The sequence below is a fragment of the Anabrus simplex genome, chromosome 8, assembly GCF_040414725.1.
Source record: "Anabrus simplex isolate iqAnaSimp1 chromosome 8, ASM4041472v1, whole genome shotgun sequence".
NCBI classification, from domain to species: domain Eukaryota; kingdom Metazoa; phylum Arthropoda; class Insecta; order Orthoptera; family Tettigoniidae; genus Anabrus; species Anabrus simplex.
In genome coordinates this window covers 38,093,912-38,117,656 of record NC_090272.1, presented here as the reverse complement: position 1 = coordinate 38,117,656, position 23,745 = coordinate 38,093,912, and the positions used below count along the sequence as shown (strand labels likewise).

Sequence of the window (23,745 nt, the reverse complement as noted above, 5' to 3'; positions counted from 1 at the left end):
TCTGTATCCTCCATCCCTTTACGTACTTTTCCCCATATATCTTTTAAGCTCCTACTTCTGACTTTACTCATAATTTTTTTACCTTCCTGTCGATCTGTTTCCTCTTGTCTTTTCTTGTTCACTACACCACTGCACTCTGCTCTCACCGATTCTTGCTGCTCACCCCCACTCACCCCCTCACTATTTTGGGCTTCTGAATCCACCTTCCCTTGTCCTTTCTTGCTCACTGCAACACTACACTCTACTCTCCCAGTTTCTTGCTGCTCAGTCTCACCGTCCACTTCACTATCTTGATCTTCTGCCTCCCGGCTGCACTGCCCATTCTCTTCTGAGATGCTCTCCTCTCCTGCCACGTCTCTCCTCTTCTTTTCTTCTTTCTTCTTCCCATCTTGCCTTGTCATCTCACCACCCTCAACCCTCTCGTTTTCGTCCATCTCCTTTAGCTTCGTCACTGAATGTACTCTAACCCATCGCCCGTTTGTCACCTCCAACCTCAGACCTCTTATTCGGGCCTTTAGCCCCTGGTTCCTCGCTCTCCATACGTGCCTATTCAAGATCCTCATATTTTCACTTCCTTCTCTTCCCATGTCTCTTTTCACCCTTATTTTCTGTCCCTGTAAATTCTTACTGTTACCTACCACAATTTCTGCCATTAGGGTAGATAAAAATTTTACCCTAATTGGCCTCCGTCCTTTAGTTTTACCAATTCTCTCTACATCGTCTATGTCACCACTACTGAAATCTATCTTCATTGTATCACGTATAACTTCGATCACCTTGCCTATCAGTTCCAACTTGCCCTCCCTCACATCTTCCTCAACTCCATATATAAATATGCCTTTCTTCCATCTCTCCTGCTTGTACTCCTCCCCTTCTTTCTTCATCCTCATCATCTCCTCTTTCAAATATGTCACTTCCCCTCTCAATAACTCGATTTCTTTCTCATTATTGTCAACTCTTCTGCTTGATTCCTCTGTCCTCGTTTCCAGCCATTTCTTCATGTTGCCTATCTCCTTCCTCTGCTCCTCCATCATGTCCTTTATTTCCTGCAGTTTCTCCCACTGGCATTTCTCCTGCATGACTTCACTCACAACCACCCTGAGTGCGGCCAAATCCTCTGTGTTATATTTTCCACTGGTATTTGGGCCTGGGTTTAATTCCACCCCCCCAATAACCAGTAGCACCGCTACCACTGCCACTACCAGCACCGTTTCACTCATTTTTAATCTGTCCTTACTTATCACCAATCCATTCTTGTTCTCCTTCTTCCGTTTCGCCTGCCATTTGCCAATAGCGGCCCGGTATTGCTCGATGCCAACCATATTCACCGCACGCACTACTCTACACGACCTCTCTCCTCGACCGCTCGAGCTAGACTGGCTTGGAGTTACTAGAATAACCTGTAAGTAGAGTGGCACAGGCAGTCGAGCTCAGCAAGAAGGAAAAAAGTAGAAGGTTAAGGTTGGCATGACAGGGAATGTGAGATACGCAGAAAAGCAGCATTAAGAGCATTAAAACAGTATAGAGCAAAAGGAGGGAGCAAAGATCGTGAAACATTTTGCAGGCTGAGGAAAGAGTACAAAAGTGAAATTGCGGAGAGGAAGAAGCAGTGGCTGAAGAACCAATCAGAGCTAATAAACAGGGAATGCAGAATGAATGAAATTGAAAAAATATGGGAGAGAATAAATATGATTAACAAAGGAGGGAAGGGACTGAAGAAAATGAATATTGACTATGTACAGTGGGTGACATATTTTAGCGAGTTATTAGGAGGAAGGGACGACTGGGAGCATAAGGAAAGAAAACAGGCCACGTGGTCCAATTTGGAAGTAAGTATACACAAACTAGATAGGGACTTCACAATAGAAGAAGTAAAGGGGGTGATCGGGAAACTGAAGATGAAATCAGCGGGGGAGAGGAATGTTATTAGTAACTAGCTGATGTACCCGTGCTTCGCTATGGAATTCTACACTGTATACATAATTGTAGCTTAGGTAGAGTATACGTTGTGAGCAAGATAGATTTAAATTGCATAGCTCTTACCATTATCCTAGAAACACGCCGGAGAAATCACCAAACGTCTTTTCTCATATGAAGACTGTGTTAGGGAATTTTTATTGTAATGGTAGGCCCGCTTGCCTACCATCAGTCACAATCAGTTTGGGGAATTGCATTATAATGACGGACACTCACTTTCCACCTGCTTTTTTACATCCTCAGAAAGACTTGTCTTCGTGGTTTTCCCAGCTGAAATGAACATAGGTCATTAGAATGACGTCAGTAGGATAGGCGCTACACCGTTCCCGCGTCCAGGCATGGACGCAAGAGATCCAGACTAGCTCCAAGTACAACATTGATTCGGTGGCTAAGATCTATGGGTTATGAGTTCCGTAAGAGAAAAACGCTCTGGTCAGTTAATGGCAGATTCTAACCAACGTTGGAAGATGTCTCTTACCCGTTACCAGTTAGATACCATATCCATATTAGTCATTAGAGAAATCGTTGTAGACTTAAGATAGTACGGTCTTACATCTAACACTTATTCTAGGAAGACATAGAAAGAGTAATGAGGTTCTAATATCCCACATTTATTAAATTATTAAGTCAGACAATAAAGGAAAATTCATCTTAAATTCAATCGAATGAATATTTCTTGAAGTAAATAACTCTGTATTATTCTTAAAGTCTGTGTTCATCACCAACGTTCCAGAAAGTCATGTCATCTGACCTCTACTGAATCATTAATTCACAGTACAGTGCCGTGACCTCGTTATATCAAAGGTAAGAATGGTTGAACCTACGAAGTTACCGTAATATAAACGCATTCTAGGGCTCCATCACTCCATTTTATAAGTCCTTCGGTCCCTCAAAACCGTAGAATATTAGAAGCAAAGTATTGTAGAACATTAGGGAATTATTTATAAAATTAATGGTTTCATTCATATGCAATTCACCTAATAAGTTTGGTAATATTGAATTAAATTAATATAAATGAAATTAAAACATTCCAGTGAATGGTATTGACAAGAAATGAACATTAAAATCAATAACTTTAAAAGTGTTGGATGCATACATTAAAATAAGAAACAAAGAATTATATCAGTTACTATTTACAATGCCTCCGATTAAACTTTCTTGAGAAAAATAAAGAACGCATTTGGAATCGTCAAGTAAGTATTCAGATAAGGATTGGAGTCTATGTTGCCTTGATATCGGTTATTCTTCGAATAAATGTGAAATTCAGTTCATTAATACCTACTCCCTACTCATTAAAATGATACGTTATTTAAGTTACACTAAATGTTTGTACCCATACAGGTTAAAATTCTCAATGAAAATCATCACAATACTTCTCATGACCTGGATTGACTAGTACACTCTCATATGCTTTGCCGTTTAAATATTCATATTCATATGCTCAATTGCCTCTTAGTCACTCATATTTCCTTGTGTTATTCACCGTAAGTTAAGCTATGTCCACTGAAAGTCGTAATCACCCTCAAAATAATGTTATCGTAAGATTTAAATTATAGACCTAAGATAATATGACCTTAATTCAGGGATAAATATTAATTTAAGTGCGTATTTGGTTGTAAGAAAAGTCATCACACATATTCTACTAAGTTATTATCAAACATACTACCAGTGGAAAATCTAGTTGGTTGGAAGACACTATCTTCGACTAAAAATCCTTGTGTGAATATATATGTCACCAGTGATCTGTCTAGTAGCTTGAATATTATCCGAAATGAGGTTATAAACTGTGAGAGTTGTCAAAATTATCCGAAATAATTCAGTGAAGGCCTAAGTACAACCATGTCTACCTGCATGATTATTCAGATGATCTCAACATGGATAATAGCGCTGCCCATCAGCGTCTAGATCGTATCCTAAACTACGTGATTCTGCATAAGATTAAGAACTACCGTTTGGAATTGGCAAAGATTCAATGACAATCTCAGAAAACATCACTTGAAAATCACTTCATCTCACCTGTGACAACTATGACTATTCACTCGAAGAAAAATAAATAAATATGACCATCATAAGACACTATCATCCTTATACCATTTCTATAATATGTCAATTATCACTCTTACTTCACGTATAATAAATCTCTCACTATATTATATGCATATCAATTCATTAAACTGCACGCAAAATGTGCCACGACATTCTTAAAATATCACCTTACTTCCTACCGTCATAGTGTCAAATTTAACATCATAACTCTGAGCAGTACAATGCCTTATTCCATCATAAACACTTCCTATATACGATCTCGTACCATGTGACCTTAATTATATTAGTAAACACTCGTATTAATACCGACTTCACACTTTACTCTTCACTGATAATAATAACAACACTAATCATTTACTCTCGCATATCATTGGAAACATTACGATCGGAATATCACTTGGTGACCACGCCTACTAATGGATCTGACGTTACACATAGATGAGTACCTACTTCCTACAACCTCACCTAGACGTTTGTCTACGCCCTGTCTTCGCACGGAAGTACACATATCAACATTTAATTATAAAAAGGTAATGTTCTTTTACTTACGAAAACGACTCAGATAATGGACTTAGCTTGTCTTAAGGTGGTCTCGATATCTTCTTATCTCCGGTCATCTGAGATTAGTATCTCGTCATCTGGTTCCTTCACGAGTGATCGGGTTCATTGTAGCTCCTCACAGCTGATTACTGGTCATTTGGGCTGATCAACATCGTATCGCCTCATCAAGGTCCAAGTAGCGTTGCCTTGCTTCTTTACAGGTTCATAGTGGAGTCTCGTATGTATGGAACAGAGCAACAACAAAATATGTGATTCATTGCAGTCATTCTTCAGTTAATATATCACTTGGGAAGCTTAAATTGTGTAGGTTCTGTTATGGTACAGTTTAGTTCAATATGACAGCTTCAAATCGGCTAGGATAATTGCTAACTGTTTATTCTGTTTTGAAAATGAAGTTCGCTCCTCTATGTTTTTGTTAGTGCAAGTGCACTCGACAGATGATCAGTACGTATGCTTTTTACTATTGAGTGGTATCCGATAAATTTATATATGCTCTGCGTCAATTCGTGACGTATCTCTATTATAATCTGGGTAATCTCCTTTTTATTGTATTTTAAATTTCGCGCAGCGATTAGATCTTGATTATAGATGTTATGCGTGTAGCCGCGAATTATATTTTCTAAATTACGCTGTTTGCTTCAGATAAGTAGATTCTTTCAATCTAGTTCGATGGCTTCTTGCTGCTTCAAGGTCTGATTGCGTAATGAATGATGAGAGAATTTTTTTTTATAATAATAGGTTTAAATAATGCCCATTTGTCATTCTTTTCCTGCGCCTTCTAGACATGGTTCTTTCCGTAACCAACCGATGAAAATAACTTCATTTCCGTCCATATTGACGTTAAATGCATTCACATTAACATCTTAATCGCCGGGACTCCATATTTGTTCCCACCAGCTTGCATAAAGAACTGTGAAACGGCACAGCGCGAGTAGAAGCAAGGATTTCACATGGAATACTGGATCAAATTAAAAACCACACATTTTCTCACTTTTAACGAACACTACTACGCTGCTGATCGAACAGTCCAAAGTTCCGGAGCTGGAATGACCAGGCCGCAGACAGCCGTGATCCCTGAACACTCTTAGTCTTTTTTCGGGGGGGGGGTTCGAATAGTGAAGAGTCCCAGGGAAAAAACCATGTCCTTTTACTAATCTGTTTCCTAGGAGGAACCGATGAGTCGGAAAATCTCAATTCACTACACTGGCGGCGGAAAAATCTATCTGACTTGGAGGCAATTTTTTCCTCCAAGCCAGAGGAGAAACGATGGGCAATATAGAGATCCCAGGCCTGATTTTTGCTGATGATATTTTGTTAATGACGCTGACTAAAGGGGAATTGCAGAAAAGTTTGGATAAATTAGCAGATTATGCGAATAAGTGGTCACTGAAAATTAACTATAACAAATCGAAGGTAATGATTTTAAGTAAGAGGAAGAGGGTAAAAAAAAGTAAGGGAATGGTGGGTCCAGGTGGCAAGAATAGAGGAAGCAGACAGATTAGAATACCTAGGAGTGATACTAAACAGAAAAGGAGGATGGGATGACCACATCAAAAGGTGCAAATTGAGACGGGTAGCAGCCCTCGCAGCAATAAAAATCCTAGTCGCCAAGTACCCAGGGGTAAGTTATAAAATACTGAGGTTTGTGCTAAAAACTCTGGCCTTAAGCAGAGCTTTATATGGGGTTGAATTATGGGGATTAGAAAAGAAAAGGGTCAGCCTGAACCAAATAATGTATAAATTCAGTAAGGCGGTTATGAGATTACTGCAATGTACAACTAATGTGGGGGCAATAATCTTATGCGGAGAGTTTACTGAGTTACTGTGCTAAAAGGGTATTAAATTATTGATCTAGATTAAGACGGAGTGGCAGTGGTATCCTGTTGCAGAAAGCATATAGATACGAACTGGAAGGAATGTATGATGACGGTTAGCTATAGGTCTTTTCTGCTCTGATGGCGGGCAGCCTACATGCTGTCAGGGGAAGCGGGGAGCATGGGGCCGACCAATCCACCACAACGTGAGAGGCCGTTAACTGAAAGAGACAGAGGCCACTATTACAATGTTGCCAGGAGCACCTGCGCGCGTGTTCAAGTTGTGTTGAAATCCACATAACTTTGAAATAGAGATCTTCGTATGTTATAGTTCAAGTATGGCTTGTGGATGACTTTTATTATTTTTTAATATTTTATTATATCTTCGATGTAGTATGATATGAGTTAATTAATACACATAAAACGTGCAATGACAACAGACCGAAAAATAATTTGTTCAAAAGTACAGAGTTACACAACACATTTGTTCAGTGTCGGGTATTCACCTTTACGTATACCGTAACTGAGGAGAGTTCTTCTTATTACATCTTTATGCAATCCGTCGATTGTCTTTGTTATACAGTTCCTTTTGATTCGTTTGCACGGTGATTGAAATGAGATGGAACCAGATGACTGGGTAGGTAATGTCTTTACCTTCTTTTACTATACGCTGAACGGTTTGCGTACTAACTTGACAAGCTTCCGACACTCTCTGCTGCACTTTACAAACTCACTAAAGGGCCGGGCCGACGACCTTCGATGTTAGGCCCCTTTAAACAACAAGCATCATCATCATCATCATCATCATCATCATCATCATCATCATCACTAAAGGGCCGTTATTTTCTGCTTCCTTTTGAAAATATTCATGAACATTGCTGGTCATTTTTCTACCTTGGCTCCTTATCTTCTTCCTCTTTGCCATTGTAAGATATATAGTACAGTTATTACATGCAACAACAGCATAGAGCAATGTAAATAGAAACAAACTAACGTCACATCACATGCCACGAACATGCTAATCGAAGAATGCAGTAAAGGACGCGGCAAGAATTACTCATAAAACAAGAATTATCCTAAAATAAACTCGTCAAGCAAGCTCTTAGTAATGCCCACATGCACACTGCAAGGCTACTCGGCAACACAGCAGTTTGGAGAGCGAAGTGAGCGTGGCAAACTCCCTGGGAGACCGTGTAGTTCCCAGCGCCACCGCCAGGCGATCTTTTGCCTGATTGGGCAGTGACATACTGCCCGCACCCTGCTTCCCCTGACAGCATGTAGGCTGCCCGCCATTAGAGCAGAAAAGACCTATAGCAAAAATTAAAAGTTATGTTGAGAAATTGGGTATGGGATATATTTGGTGGGAGGGATGGAAGTAGAATGCAGAGGGCCCTGATAATGAGAATTAAGGACATCCAGATGCGGAATTGCTTGGAAGAAGGTAGAGAAAGGCCTTTGCTCAGCCTATTCTATAAGGTCTACCAGATCTCCAACTTAAGTATAAGATTCGGAGACGGAAGATTAAAGAATGGGATAATATGGTGGCTGATGGGGTTGCATAGAAATAAGGGATGGATATCAGAAACAAAGAGAGCTCGCAGTGCATACTATGTAAGGCTAAGTATGATGACCTACACTTACTCTGTGATTGTATTGGGACATAGAAACTAAGGACTAAGTTTCTAAATGAGAAGCAGCAGAAAATGTGTAGGCAAAAAGATGAGCAAAAAATTACTGTATGGATAGCGAACCAGTGGAGAAATGACAGCGGTAATAAGTTCTTATGCGCAGTGAAAAAACAATGTCTAAGGGAAATGTGAGGTAGTATATGATGTAATAACCTGGAATGTAAGTAGTGGAGGAGCCAGCATAAGTAGGTCAGTCAGCGATTGGCACTTAGCACTTTAAATGTTATGATAACGTCGGCAGGTAGTGGTAATTCTACCAGACATGCTAACAGGATAGGATGCAGAAACAGGTTTTACAGGGTTGCTCCATCCTTCCTCTTTCACTATCCTTTGTCTTAACTTGACTTTATGTCCGACTCATTGGCTGAATGGTCAGCGTACTGGTCTTCGGTTCAGAGGGTCCCGGGTTCGATTCCCGGCCGGGACGGGGATTTTAACCTTAATTGGTTAATTCCATTGGCCTGGGGGCTGGATGTTTGTGCTGTCCCCAACATCCCTGCAACTCACACACCACACATAACACTATCCTCCACCACAATAACACGCAGTTACCTAAATATGGCAGATGCCGCCCACCCTCATCGGAGGGTCTGCCTTACAAGGGCTGCAATCGGCTAGTAATAGCCATACGAAATTAAATTATTTTACTTGACTTTATGATTTATACTGGTCTGTTAAGCAGCCTTAGCAGATTACACAACATTCCCCATTATCTGGTTTGCACCAGACCTTACCCAGAAGTGAGCACTTCGGGTCGGTGTGGTTTTCATTTTACTATAATCCCTAATAGTGCATATTTAGGCACGTGAGAAGCCTCACGTTGGCCGGTAATTCCTCCATTAGTTCAAAATCCATACTATCGCGTGAAAAGCTTCACATATCCACGTACGAATAGTTCATAGTAATTTAGGGCTAGACGGCTCTCCAGTAGTGAGTTGACCATGTGCCATTTTGTTTACAATTCAACTCTAATAATTAATATCATCATGATTAATATTCAGTTCTTGCTTGGTTGTATGAATTTGAGCATTGTAATGGGCGAAGGCCTGTAAGTTCAAAATAAATTATAAGATTATATAAGATGGAAATACCAAGAAAACTGAAGCGGTTAGTAAAGACGACACTGAACCTCTCAAGATATAAAGTCAAAGCCCAAAATGAATTCTCAAATGAATTCCAAGCAAACAAGGGGCTTTAGCAAGGTGACTCCCTATCGTCCGAGGCACTGATGTGAGAGAAGGTGCGCTGGCATGTTTTATTTGTAGTAGAAACCCTATTCAAACAGGAACGTTGTATAACCAGGCAGTGCAGTATTTAGCCTATGCTGATGATATAGTAATCCTGGGAAAAACGATATGAGCCATGATCGCAGCATATGAAGAGCTAGAACAAGAATTAGGGAAAGCAGACCTAAATGTTAACAGTGAAAAAACAAAATATAGTAAAACCTCGATGCATCGTTTTTCAAGGGGGAGGGGGAAAATGACGATGGATGCGGGAAAACAATAAATGCGGTTGACATAAAATAGGGGGAAAGCAAAATATTAAAATATGGGTATTGTATTTGGGCATTTTTCATCATGTAAATATAATAATAATAATAATAATAATAATAATAATAATAATAATAATAATAATAATAATAAACGAAGAAAGAATAATAATAATAATAATAGTGATAATGGCGTGTGACCTCCGAAGCCGGGTGTAGATCTTTCGAGTTGTCGCGTGATAGGCGATCTATGCGCTAACAAAAATGCAGCTCTACCTAAGATGAATCCTAATACATAAGTCTGCATGCACACACACAGCCCCCGAAGTGTTGGAATTAACCAACGAAAGTTAAAATCCCCGACCCGATTGTGACCTCTTGAAATGAAGACCAACACGTGCTAACCATTTGGCCACGGAGCCGGACATGCTCATACTATACATAACAATATCAAACTATTGCAGTCATGACACACATGATGAAAATAATAAGCGCGACTTGGTTACGCAGTTTCGTTTCACTTTTACTTACATCTTGTAGTCAGTGAAAAACCTTCAAGGTCAGTTCTCTTACTGCAAATTAATGATATACGTGGTAATGTATGTACGTATATATGTATGTATGTATGTATGTATGTATGTATGTATGTATGTATGTATGTATGTCGATATTACAGCGATAACCTGTATTTTGGTAAACATTCTGTAGACCCTTCATGAATGATAGGTTAAAGATCCCACATGGTGCGGTTCGGACGATGTCACAGAGTTTAGAAATTCGACATGGTGCACCTCGGATGATTTCGCAGCGGGCTAAGCGATGCTGCCAGCTTAGAAATTAGTTTCAAAATGAGGCTAGTGAAAAGATTATTGATCTGGCTTAGTTAGGTCTGGCTTGTAACAAGACAACTGGGCAGGGGGCAACAAAGTGGTTAACAGGCCTCTAGCATCCCACCACATCACAAGGTACGACGTGATTAATAAGCCTGTGACTAATTAAAATGTACCCAGCGCAAGTTGTGGCTATTTTAAACTGCGCGATTTTCTCATTTTCAATGAAGCTGGCAGCCCTAGCCAGCCAATAGCAACACAGAAAATGATGGCAAATTTGAATTTTACAATGCCTTCGTTTTAATTCTTGTAAATAAGAATACTTCTTGAGGCCAGTTAATGGATCGAGAAGAAGTGTTGGCGCCAGGAGGCTCATAGTGAGATTGCGCGTGAATAACATGTGCACAGCACTCCAGCCTACGAGATCCTTGCTCAAGACTAGCAACTCATAATCGCTCGTACATTCTTGTGTAACAGGTTGCCGCTATTATATGCTAGAGTATTCAGCTGTCTCTTTAAATTCAAAAAACTTTTGCGTATATTTTTCTTACTTTCGATCGATCCATGTGCGAAAATTGTGGCCGAGGACAAATATTTTTTGACAATCGATGCAATAAAACGATAGTTCGAGGAACAACAGATGCAAGGAAATTTAACATTGGTTTATATGGAACATTTTTGGGACTGAATAAATTGAACGATGGATATGGGAAAACGACAGTTCCGGAAACGATGCATTGAGGTTATACTGTATATGCTTCTATCACGTGAGAAGTGAAATGAAGATAACTTAATTACCAACGGGAAAGTATTAGAAAGTGTTAATAATTTCAACTATCTGGGATCAAGACTCACTAATGATAATGATACAGTGGCTGAAATCACGGAGAGAATTGCGCAAGGAAATCGTTGCTATTTTAGCCTTCTAAAAGTAATCAAGTCGCGTACAATCTCCCGTAAGATCAAAAAGAGGATTTATCGAACAGTAATAAGGCCGGTGGTCACATATGGTAGTGAAACATGGGTGCTAACCAAAAGAGGTAAGGAAGCATTGGATATGTGGGAGCATAAAATTCTTAGGAAGACATATGGTCCAGTTCAGTAAAATGGAATCTGGCGAATACAAAATAAGAGAGAGTTATACAGCTTGTAAGAGGAACCACATATATCAGTAGAAATAAGAAGAGGAAAACTTCGATGGGCAGCACGCCAGGTATTCCATCGACATCCTGAGGGAAGAAGACAGCAAGGACGACCGCGCAAGAGATGGTTGGATGAAGTCAAGGAGGACGTGAGACAACTGCAAATCCGTGGGTGGAGAAGAGTTGCTCTTGACCGTGAAGCATGGACAAATGTGATTGGGAAGGCCTGGGCTCTCCATGAGCTGTAGCGCTGATGGGTAAGGTAAGGCTCGTATGGAGTGAGGGCATATGACGCTGCTGATGGTGATTCGTCCATCAGATGGAGACGTTAAGCCTTAAGCAGACCCCTTGGTTCTATTCGACAGGAGTTGGCTACGTGCCGGCACCGGGTTCCACCTTCTCCCTTCCTACTATCATATATCACACCATTCATTACATCTCACCAACTCCTGTGTTGAGGTTGATTTCAGGAAGGGTATCCGGTCACAAAAAGCCGCCACGAGATTCATCTCAGCTCGTACCCGACCACGTAAAGAAACGGGACAAGAGTGGGACAACAAATAAAATATGTACATAGAAAGATAGAAACACTGAAAGGAACACACAATAAGATAAACACTATGACAGGTCAGTGTGGGAAGAGGACAAGGATTATCTTCACACACTGCTGTCTTTAAATGGACAGGCTCTCTCCTCATCAATCCCACTTCTCCCACATCCATCTCTTCTCAGCCCTGACAAGCTCGTTCCTGCTTCCCAGCTTCATCAGGAGGGCTTGCATCAACACTCATTGAGGGGCTGTCTTGACAGATCTTCAGTCTTCCTGTTCTTACCCAGCTTTCGTTTTATCCTACACTTCCCACAAAGAATGGGATACAAATTCAAACTTTACAGACTTAACAATATAACAATGATTTTTACCTCAGCTTTAAACTTGGACTTGTGTGGGTGCTTGATGACGGGAGGAAAGCTTGTAAGGAACTCGGGAAGTTTGCTGTTAATTTTATTGCGGATAGTCCGGGCTGCATACTCCAGCTTGTCTGAAGCCACCCAGCAAGGCACAATGTTGTGAGCATCCACCTGCAAAGACAAAGCGATTACAGTTTTACTAAATAAATACAGGTTCGTTAACTCAAGCTACGACACTAGCTATCTTTACAGGTTCTTGGAAGAAATTTGATAGACCTGGAATCTTTGGTTGCTTTGATGACATGACTCTATAGCGTTTAAAAATTAATTAAAACAGTACATAGTTTCCCTCTGTCGAATTTTGTCACATTGAAGTCCCCGTCATAAGGTAAGTACTGGTTCATAGTGATAGTGCCATCTTAACATCCAAAGGGACACTGCTGCAGATATAGAGAGGATGTGAAGCAGGAGACAGATTTCCGTCATTCCCTGTAGAGATACCAGCCCTCAGAATGGCTTAAATCCAGGAAAAGTTCGTGTCAAACACAGATCCTTGTAAGAAGCGATTTAACTGTTAACTTTCCCCATTACAAATATTTACTCACAAGCAAACCGCATCGCCCAGTGGAGACTTTCAACTCGTAAGTTATAAATTTCATTACGGTCCATATTGACAACTGACAGCCCAGTGGAGAAGCAAGCTGGCTTATCCCGACATCCCACTGAAAGAAAGGCCTGTCTCCCAGTGGTGATTTGCCCTACACAGTGTAGAGGACTATAACTGCATGAGAGTGGGAATACCATGGTGTAAGACATCTTCAGATGTGGGACTTACATGCACCACATGCATATATTCTGTGCGAGTGTAGTGCCGTCCAGGATCGCAGCTACCTACTGATCTGCCCCTGATTCAATCACCTATGCACATCCATTACATTTTTCAAGCAAATGACAGGCCATCTCAGCCGCTAATTTTTGGTAGTTCTTAGTTTGGACAGACAAGGAAAGAAGAAGGAAGGTAATGAGTGATATTGTGAAGGAGACAAAGAAAAAATATGGGGACAGAGAGCTGAAGGTGATGTTGCTTGATGGGGGGGAGTAAGGCAGAGGAAGTGCAAGGTCAACCGGATATGTTGAGTGAGTACATTGGTAATTACATAATCAAAATAAGCATAGAGAAAAGCAAGGCAATGGTCCTGACTAGAGGAAAAGAAGAGGAGTATTGTGGAAGTCCAAGGGTAAGACTTTGAAACTGTGGAAAGCTTCACGTAATGGGAAGGAAAGTGGTGCATAACTGGATATGGAGATCAGTAAAAGGATGTAACAAGAAAATGCATTTTTCTTATATTTCTACATTCTATTTTACAAATAAATCGTCTTAATTACTTGGCAGAATGGTACATCACTCGGGAGCTTCTTCTTCACGTCCTCGACCCACTTCATTGGAGTCCTCAATGGTGAGAAGTCCACAACAACTGCTCCCATCTTGTGCTCTTCAACGAACGTTGGGAGGACACCAACAGCCTCACCGATCAGTAAATGAAATTCAATATCCAGCTGCTTGCATTCTTCAGACACTTCTTCTAGACCTGAAGTCAGATAAATTCAGTGTGTTACATCTTTCATGAAGACTGTATGTTCTACTGTATACTTGGAAACTGAAGAGAAATTAAAAATCTCAACCTATGATCACTCTGCCATCAAACAGACCTCTACTACCTGTCAAACCACACTGTCCGCAGTCCTGAAGATGGTTTTCTATTGCTTCCTAACTTCACATCTCAGGATTGCAAGTTCCAGACACCATGTTCCCAGTCCTGACACCTGCTATTCCAGTGTTGCTGAAAATCTACTTGTCTCAGTATGATATTATAGCCTGCTTCACAATTTCCTGTCTTCTTTCAATCTAACATATCAGACAGCGGTAGTGGTTGTACTTCTTAATACACAGAACTATAAACAAATATCGTCAGTCAGAAGGGACTCAAAGTTGGCCAAGTAGGTAGAAGCAATGGGGATCTCTTATCTTTCCTATCATGATGTTGTCCCCCAAAACCATAAAAAAGTAATCAGTGGGACGTTCTACCAAGTCCTTTTCCTGTACTAATGACAAAAGTATCTTAAAAACCAAATGGGAAGACAGTTTGCAACATATAAATGTTTATGATATTCTTCATTGGAATTCAAATGAGCATGTTCATTCCATCTGCTTTCTAGCGCAAGAAAAGGGGCTCACAGAGGATTTAACTTGCTTACAGAATAAAACATGCAAGGACAGTAGGAGAATGTTGAGAAACGGGGAGTCTCAGAAATGATGATCTTTAAAAATGACAGATTGTACCGTATGGAGAGAGGAGAAGAAGAATGTATGGAGATAACCTATGTCTTAAAATCATCCTGCACCACTGGTTTCAGGTATATGTCCCACTGATCTCCATGTCCAGTCATGCATCAGTTAGCTTCCCAAGTACATGAAGCTTTCCACAGTTTCGAAGTCTTACCCCCTGACTTTGACAATACACCTCTCCTTCTCCATTAATCATCACCATTGTCTTGCATTTCTCTATGCCTACTTCCCTGCTGTGAAAAAGGGAAACCATGGAAAACCATCTTCAGAGCTACCGACAGTGGGTTTCGAACCCACTACCTCCCGAATGTAAGCTCACAGCTGCGTGACACTAATTGCACGGCCAACTCACTCGGACTTAATATATAAAAAATACATTAATTCAACTTATTCATTAATCAGCCAGGAAAAATTAAAATACCGTATTTACGCGAATAATAACCCATATTTGTTTTATAAAACTGTGGCACGAAATTGGGGTGCGGGTTTTATTTGCGTCAATGTTGGCATTTTTTACAAAATCAGCCTTCCTAAAGTTACGGTGCGGGGATTATTCAGTGGCGGGGATAATTTGCGTAAATACAGTATAATTTTTTAAATCTTAAAAATGCTACTGAACACGAATATTTCTTTACACTTTCGATCGAGAATGTTGCAACAGACAACTTTGGATTCACATTTTAGGCTCCTACCTTAAACTGAAGTTACAATGTAAATTCTATGGGAAAAGATCTCATGTCAAAATCCCAAGAACAGCAATGTCTCTAATCCTCCTTTGTCATATAAAACTGAGTGACCGTGATTATATTCAACACCTTGTCAGACATTGTGAACCATGAGCTTCTCCAGCATCAAGAAAATATAGAAAATTCTTCCTAGTGATGATAAGACATCTTGCTTACTAGCATTTATTACTGTTACCATCACCATCACCCCAAAATACAAGGGTATTGCTTAAGGAATATACCCAATTTTATAGATCAACATATAACTTGCAGACATTTTATTCAGATGATAATAATAATAATGTAGCCCATGAATACACTAGTGCTTCCTCTGAATGTAATATTAATAGGGAAAATCACAATTAAAATAGGTTTCTGATTTAAATACACAAGAACCTCGTTTATCCGGATTAAGTGGGACCTGAACTGATCCAGATTATAAAAAACTGGATAATCCGTAAAAACAAACAACAAAAACAACCAAAAAACAAATACAGTACAGTACATGTTATATAATCCATTAACATAAGTTGTACAATAATACCTTTTTTTTCAACTGTACAAAAAAATATAAGAACACTTTTCTTACATTTCCAACTCTGTTTTATGCACTAAAATAATGCGCGAGTTTTTTCTGTTTTACATTTGTACAGCATTTGCGCAGAGTACGATCACGAATATGTTTTACTAATATCAGTTATGCTGGTGAGGTTTCAGTTTGGGATTCTAAATAGACCATCAGTTTGTCCAGTTGAATTGTTGCCCCTCCATGAGTCATTGTTTCTTCTGATGCAGCGCCGGTTTCATTTTCAAATTCACAGTCACTCTTGTCATTACCTGCCGAGGAACAAGAGGCAATAATTTATTCATCTGTCATTATGCCGTAGCCTGAATTACAGTCATTTTTCAACCAGTCATTTACGTCTTCACATCTATGTCCGAGCATCTGGGAATGCTTGTAAATGTGTGAAGGAAATCAGAAGAGTCCACGGTTTTCCATCCTCAATTCCAGGCGAATGTTGGGGCGGTACCTTTGTGACAGACCGTCCCCGAATTACTTCCAATTCCCGTCCTTAACTATCCTTGACGAAGAAGATATTCAAGAAGAGTCGACCGCGAATTAGAAATACTGTACAACTAAAAATAAATCTTTATTATTTTTGATTCGGATAAACTGGAGATTCGGATTAATGCAGGCCAGATAAACGAGGTTCTTGTGTACTCATAATGGTTGTATCTGTTGCATAGGAATAGGTTAATGAATATGGTTGTCTCTTTCAAGTTAATTGCTGAGATCAAGTTTTGTACAAACTAAGACAATAAAATAAGTGTTACTTTGTCTCCAGTACATCTCCTTCCTCCTTTCACCCATGACTCACCTCTGAACACTGCTCCTCTCTTTGTCTTCACTATCAGTAATGCTTAAGATGTTAACTCAGACAACAAACCACCTACCCTCATAACTCTCGATTTCACCTTATACCGTACTTGAAAATGAAAATGGCTCACCTCTCAACAGAAAATTGTAGTGTCGAATGGTGGCATCTAAGAACTTGGGCACCAGACAAAAGCAAACATGGAGGGGTACTTCATTCTTCAATGCCAACTTCTGAGCATACAAGAATGCCCAATTATCTATAAACAAACACAAACACATATTCAATGATCAGGACTACAAAGACATTAAATGATCATGTTTTCAATTTTCAAGAAATAAGTTATATTGAACATTATTTCTCCAATAAGACTTGGATATTGGTAAAACATCTTTCAATAAGTGCATCAACCACCTCATCACCTACACCAGTGGTACTATAGCAGCCAAATATACTTTATCCTTGTTCGATGCTGTGATCTCTGACCAGTAACGGATTACAGGTTATAAACTTCATTTCTGCATTGACGGTTAAACATTTACAATAATATAAACATTTATTACAGTTTTCATCTGCTGATACAAAATTTGATTCTACCAAACAAGTTTCGACTCCACTTGAGCCATCCTCGGAGGTTATTTAGGATTAAAACATTATAAAATATTACTATGTTTCCAGAGTACATTGATAAAAATTATCAATAGTCTCCCAATAAACTGCTCCACCAGACCCAATGATATTAGCTCTATATTCATCAAAAATACTTCTGCATCTCTCTATAATTTTAAACCTGTGTATGGTTTCTGGTACATTCCCCGACAGTTGGAAACAAACTGATATCACATCTATTTTCAAACTTGGCAACAAACATGACATTTCATCACTTGGCCCAATATCTTCAGAAAAGCAGCAAGATTTGTAACAGGGGATTTCAGGAGAAAAAGTAGTGCATCAAAAATGTTAGAGAAACTTGGGTGGAAAGCTTTAAGTACAGTAAGAGAAGGGAGGAAACTAAACTTAAAGGATTTCCGTATAATCTCGAATACCACCTGCACAGTTTTTTCGAAAATATCGCTTACAAAATTGGGTGCGGGCATCACCGCCGGCGCGGCTTGGCGACAATGCTCCCTCCGCTCTCAGTACGCGCTACTTCCGCGCTTGGCATCAGTCTCACGCACGTTCTTGGAGTATCAACATGAATTACACAAAGCGTTTACGATCTTTTACTGCGAGTGAGAAACTGAAAGTAGTTCGGCAAGCCGAAATTATTGGAAATCGTGCCGCCGGCAGGAAATAGGATATTAACGAGTTGTGTATTCGCGAATGGAGAAAGAAGAAAAATGTGCTATTAACATGTAGTGGTGATTGTAGAGCTTTTCATAGACTGAGTAGACAGTTCCCAGAAATTGAAAAAAACTTTATAAATATGTGACAGAAAGGCGGGAATCGGGATATGGTGTGTCAACCGAAATGTGTCAGCTAAAGGCATTAGAGATCACAAAGGAACTTTCATCGGAAGGGTTTAATGCACGCCGAGGATGGGTTTGTAATTTTTATAAAAGAAATGGGTCGAGCGTACGAAGGTGTACCTCAATTTCACAGCGTCTTCTTGGCGCCTACGATGAGAAGTTATTGTCGTTTAAGCGTCACATAATTCGGTTGTAGAAGGAAAATGCATATTTGCTTTCCCAAACTGGCAATGCAGATCAGACGCCAGTCTACTTTGAAATGCCAGTGGACAGGACTGTGAATGTTAAGGGTGTGAAAAGTGTTATCATTAGAACAGGTGGTAAACAATGGTGTACAGTAATGTTATGTATTCTCGCCGACGGAACCAAATTACAGCCGTACGTTGCTCTCAAGCGAAAGACGCTTCCTAAAAATCTACCCACTGGTGTTATCGTCAGATTTCAGAACTCCAGCTGGATGGAGAGTTCACTTGTGGAAGACTGGGTAGTGTGTCTGGTAATGTCGCCCTGGTACATTGCTGGGACAAAAGAGCTAGCTTGCTTGTTCTTGACAGTTATTGCGGCCACACAACAGATGCTGTGAAGAAATATATCAAGGATGGGAAAACCGACCTAGCAGTCATTCCGGGCGGGATGACGTATATGCTACAGCCGCTGGATGTCTGTGTGAACCGTCCATTTAAAGCAGCATTGAAACAGCTCTATACAGAATGGATGGTGGCTGATAATCACACACTGACCCCAACTGGTCGCATTCAGCGCCTGGAAGTTCAGCTGCTGTGTTTGTGGATTCTGATGGCATGGAATCACATCCCTGGAGACCTCATACGGAAGAGCTTCAGGAAATGTAGCATTTCTAATGTTATGGATGGCAGCGATGACGACATTTTGTGGGAAGGTGATGGTGATGAAAGTTCCGAAGTTGGTACTGATGATGAATGAACTTCTTGGATATCATTCTGGAAATGTTTGTTTACTTTTATTTGTATTATCTAATCATTTGACGTGTGTTAGTAAAGATTGTAAATAATTCTGACTTCACTTTTTTTAAAATTTTGTTCTTTCAAAATAAGGGTGCGGGTCTTATTCGGTGGCGGGTGGTATTCGAGATTATACGGTAATTCTTTACACCAAAAATAGTCAGTGTTCCCCCCTCTTGTACGGCGATGACCTGAAAATCCTACGGTAAGTTTAAGTGGAAGCAGTTAAACTATAAAGTATTTCAATATGATAGAGGAAAATGGGAATACCATACATATTTCTTCTTTTTTTCCCTTTTCTTTTCCTGATTCAAAGATCAAAGAAAGGAAAACACTTGAATAAACAGAAAAGTAAGTAGCCATACATGTTTGGAGAATTTACAAGTTTTGTACACTTCAACAGAAGAAACAATTTTTCTCCAATAATAGTTTCTTATTATGAGAGTGCCTTCTGACCTCCAATTACTTATGAAAGATTACATATTCTGATGGAATATATTAAATATTGTCATGAAAGTAACCTTGAATTCTCTGATCTCGAGACATCCAATACAAAACTCCTTCAGCATTATCAGGAATTTCCTTCGCTTTTGATAGAACTCGAACACGTTTCTTGTTGAACTTGAATTCCAAGATAGAAGGTGCAACCTGAAATAAGTACAAAAGTAAAGGAGTAATCAATATTTCATTTAACAATTTTTTATTACAAGTAATGGAAAACAAGGAAAGAAGTATCCAGACAACTATAGAGGTATTTCCATCCTTGACTGCACATACAAGCTTTTCTCTAAGATACTATATAATTGGATTAAAGGAACAACTTGATCAACAGTTAGGTGAATAGCAGGGAGGCTTCAGACCTTGGAGAAGCTGCACTGAACAAATAATAACTCTGAAGCTAGTCGTGGCATATTACAGAAAACGAAACAAGCCCCTTTCAATAACGTTTATAGATTTCAAAAAAACTACGACTCCATCTACAGACCTTTATTATTAAAAATTTTAAAACATTTTGGACTTCACCCAAAGCTAATCAAATTGATTGAACTTAATCTAACTAATAGGATTTATAAAATTAAGTTCAGAGGAGAACTTGGTAACAACTGGTTTAAGAGATGGTGATGGATTGTCACCTCTTCTTTTTAACTGTGCACTAGAGTAGGTTATGAGGGAATGGTACAAGAACAACTCAAAAAATATAAAAATTGGAACCCAGAAGGATAACATTCATTTGAAATGTCTAGGATTTGCTGATGATCTAGCTCTTCTGGCCAATGATATTCAGGAAACAAAACAAATAGCATCTTTTCAGGAAATAGCTCAAAATATTAGTTTGAAAATTTCATTTGAAAAAAAAAAACAGAAATGATGCTAACTCAACTTTTGCTTGCAAACAAAATTAAGCTGGGAGACTAAGAAATAAAAATTGTAGAAAAATTTAAATATTTAGGTGAAATAATCACATTTAACCTGAACGAGAAACCAGCATAGCAAAATAGAACAGATAAACTGTTTACAGCACAGCATGTTACCAAGAATACATATAATAAAAAGTGTCTCTCAATAGCAACCAAATTGAAACACTACAAAACAGTCACCCAGCCACAAATTACATATGTAAGTGAAACATAATTCAAAACAACAAACACAGTTGCAATAGATAGAGTACTCAAGTTAGAAAGGAGAATAGTGAGAACCTGTTTAAATAAAAATTATCAAGTAAATGGAGTCTGGAGACTAGCTTCCAATGAAACAGTTTATAAAGAAATGGAACCTGTGACCAGCACAATGAAAAAGAAACGAATATCATTCTTAGGGCATCTAATACAGTCACCAGAAAATAGAATCAGTAGAAAAATAATAGAAAAATTATGGAAAAGTAAGAATATTATTAGATGGATCACAGAACTTAAAGAAGACATGAGAGAGTTACAGGTTGCAATAGAAGATTTAAAATACAAAACAAGTATTTAAGATATTGAAAGATAAATACACTATAGACAAAAATCAACAAGCAAAGAATAGGAAAATTTTTTTGTTTAGAATAGATGAAACAGTATTGGGCTGACAAAAATAAGAAAAACCTCCATAAACCTGACTAAAGCAGTCCTCTGTTGGCTAAAAAATTAAGATAATAAATGGAAACCAAGTCATATATAGAAACATAAGAAAACAAACAGGAACCAATAATAAGATGAACACAATAACAGAGGAAGAAAAGGAGGGAGTAAGAAGAAATGACATGACAATCTCTGCTTGTTTGTTCCTTCCCATCACTTACATTGACCGATAGGATTTCTTTTCCCCTTTTGTGCCTGTCCTCTGTTCCTAGTCTTTTTGTCCCTTCCCTTTTCCTGTGTTTATCCAGCTTTCTTCTTAGCCTACATTTCCCACATCAGACCTAAAGATCTGTCAGATGAGTGTTGAAGTGTGCAGAAATGAGCCCAATGGGGGATGAAAAGAAACACGGTAGGCTATTTTCCCAAGTTATTTCCCATTAAAATTGAAATTTGGGGAGAAACTAAAAATTTGCATAATTTTCCTGCCATGATTTCATCAAATTTCCATCAAAATCTAAAAAAAACGTGAAATGTGCAGTCATGAAAACATAAAGGCTAGACAGTCATTTTTTAATCCAACATTCATCCATTGAATAACGCAAGAAACATGCAAGTAGTGGCATGCAATCTAACGTGACTAGACGCTACAGAAGATACCGTGCCATATCAACGTACGAAGCTGTCCTCAACACCACAATGCAGACTAATGGATCACAGTCTTACATCTTCTGGTAAAGGATGCAACTTATAGAGTAATTTGGTTAGTAATGTGGTGTATGTATAAGACCATCTTATATATTGCAGATGGTCTTGGTACAAACAACCGGGTTGACTGCCAATTATTTGAGGTATTGACCACTTTCTCTGTCATTTCTATTTACAATGTTGTGTGACAATCAATAATGAAATAACTGCTTTTGATGTTATGCTCAATTTTGTCATACAGTAACATCATCATCATCATCATCATCATTTCCCTTCATCCAGCTGTAGCCGGGTAGGGGCAAATATGGTTCCTCTCCACTTTCTTCGGTCTTTCCACCACTCCTCCTCCAACACTGTGTCCCAGTCCAGGTTTCTTTCTATAATGCTGCGTTGGATGGTATCCTTCCATCTCAATCGAGGTCGTCCACGGCCTCTCCTTCCTTGGATTTGCATTTCCATCACCTTTTTTGGCATTCTTTCGTCGCTCATTCGCTTTATGTGCCCAAACCATCTTAGTCGGCTCTTCTCTATTCTATCATTCATTTTTTCCACTCCAATTTCTTCCCGGATTTTCTCATTCCTTATTTTGTCTCGTCTACTCTTCTGTATCATACTCCTCAAGAATTTCATTTCGGCTGCCTGTATTCGACTCTCATCCTTCTTTGTCATTGTCCAAGTTTCAAAAGGAAATAATTCTGGTCCCAACTTATGTTCCAGTGTACTGAATGGTGAAATGTATGTGTACGTTGGGTATTCAGCCCAAAGACTGGTTTGATCCTCATAGCTCTGCCAACAGCTGTAATGATAGCCTAGGCGTCACTGAAGAGGCATACCAGGGAAATGAGGAGTGAAGTAGTTTCCCATTGCTTTCCCCACCGAGCCAGAAGTTACTATTACATACCAGTCTGCCAAGCCCACTGAAATGCATGCACCAACTGACCCCATGAGTGATATTTTCACACCATTCATAACAGGGTCTGGCTGCATACGAAATGGTATCACTAGCATTGCTCATACCTCGATCACTTTCATATTATCAAAGCCAAGGATGAGACTGAGACAGACAGATCAATGAAAGTAACAAATTTGTTCTAGCCCTTACCAGAAGACTTAGTGCACTGTAAACACTACACCTCTGTCATGACAGCAGGACAATTAATTTAATCAAAAATGTACAATGGTTTACACCAAGGCCCTACAACAAAAGTAGCCATGTTAAAAACATATTGTGTAGTGGGTGCATGCCAACACCTGTGCATTTAATGCTTAGATAACCACGTTATTTAACATATGGTCTAGCTGGAGTGAACAGTATAAAATGTTACGTCCATTTCTGTAAAAGCTGTTACGATAAACAACGCCTGTTTAGCAGTAGCCCTATTGTTTCAACGGCTGGTCATTAGTTTGTATGCAGCGACTGACAGGTTCAAGTAGCAACACTGCAGTAATGAGACCACTCAGCCAGCTATACATTGTGTTGGTCTATGCACACATCACTAATATGCTTGTAGCAACCATGTGAGAGATTCGCAATTGTTCTATTTACCAGTTTCTCTGCTAATGTTTACATATGTAAACGAATAGTGGTTACCGGTTAGCGATGGGTAAGAAAATTGGAGTGGGA

At 39.3% G+C, this 23,745-nt stretch overlaps 1 protein-coding gene across 1 annotated transcript in view; it reads right to left on the bottom strand.

The window, feature by feature from the left end:
- The window catches only part of LOC136878691 (deoxyribodipyrimidine photo-lyase), a 127,256-nt gene that overhangs the window by 89,648 nt on the left and 13,863 nt on the right, over nt 1-23,745 (bottom strand). Inside the window, exons 3-6 of the mRNA XM_067152113.2 lie at nt 19,878-20,004; nt 17,041-17,166; nt 13,846-14,048; nt 12,472-12,630 (exon numbers count right to left, since the gene is read on the bottom strand). Coding sequence (XP_067008214.1) covers nt 12,472-12,630; nt 13,846-14,048; nt 17,041-17,166; nt 19,878-20,004 — 615 coding nt within the window. The remainder of the gene's footprint in view (nt 1-12,471; nt 12,631-13,845; nt 14,049-17,040; nt 17,167-19,877; nt 20,005-23,745) is intronic.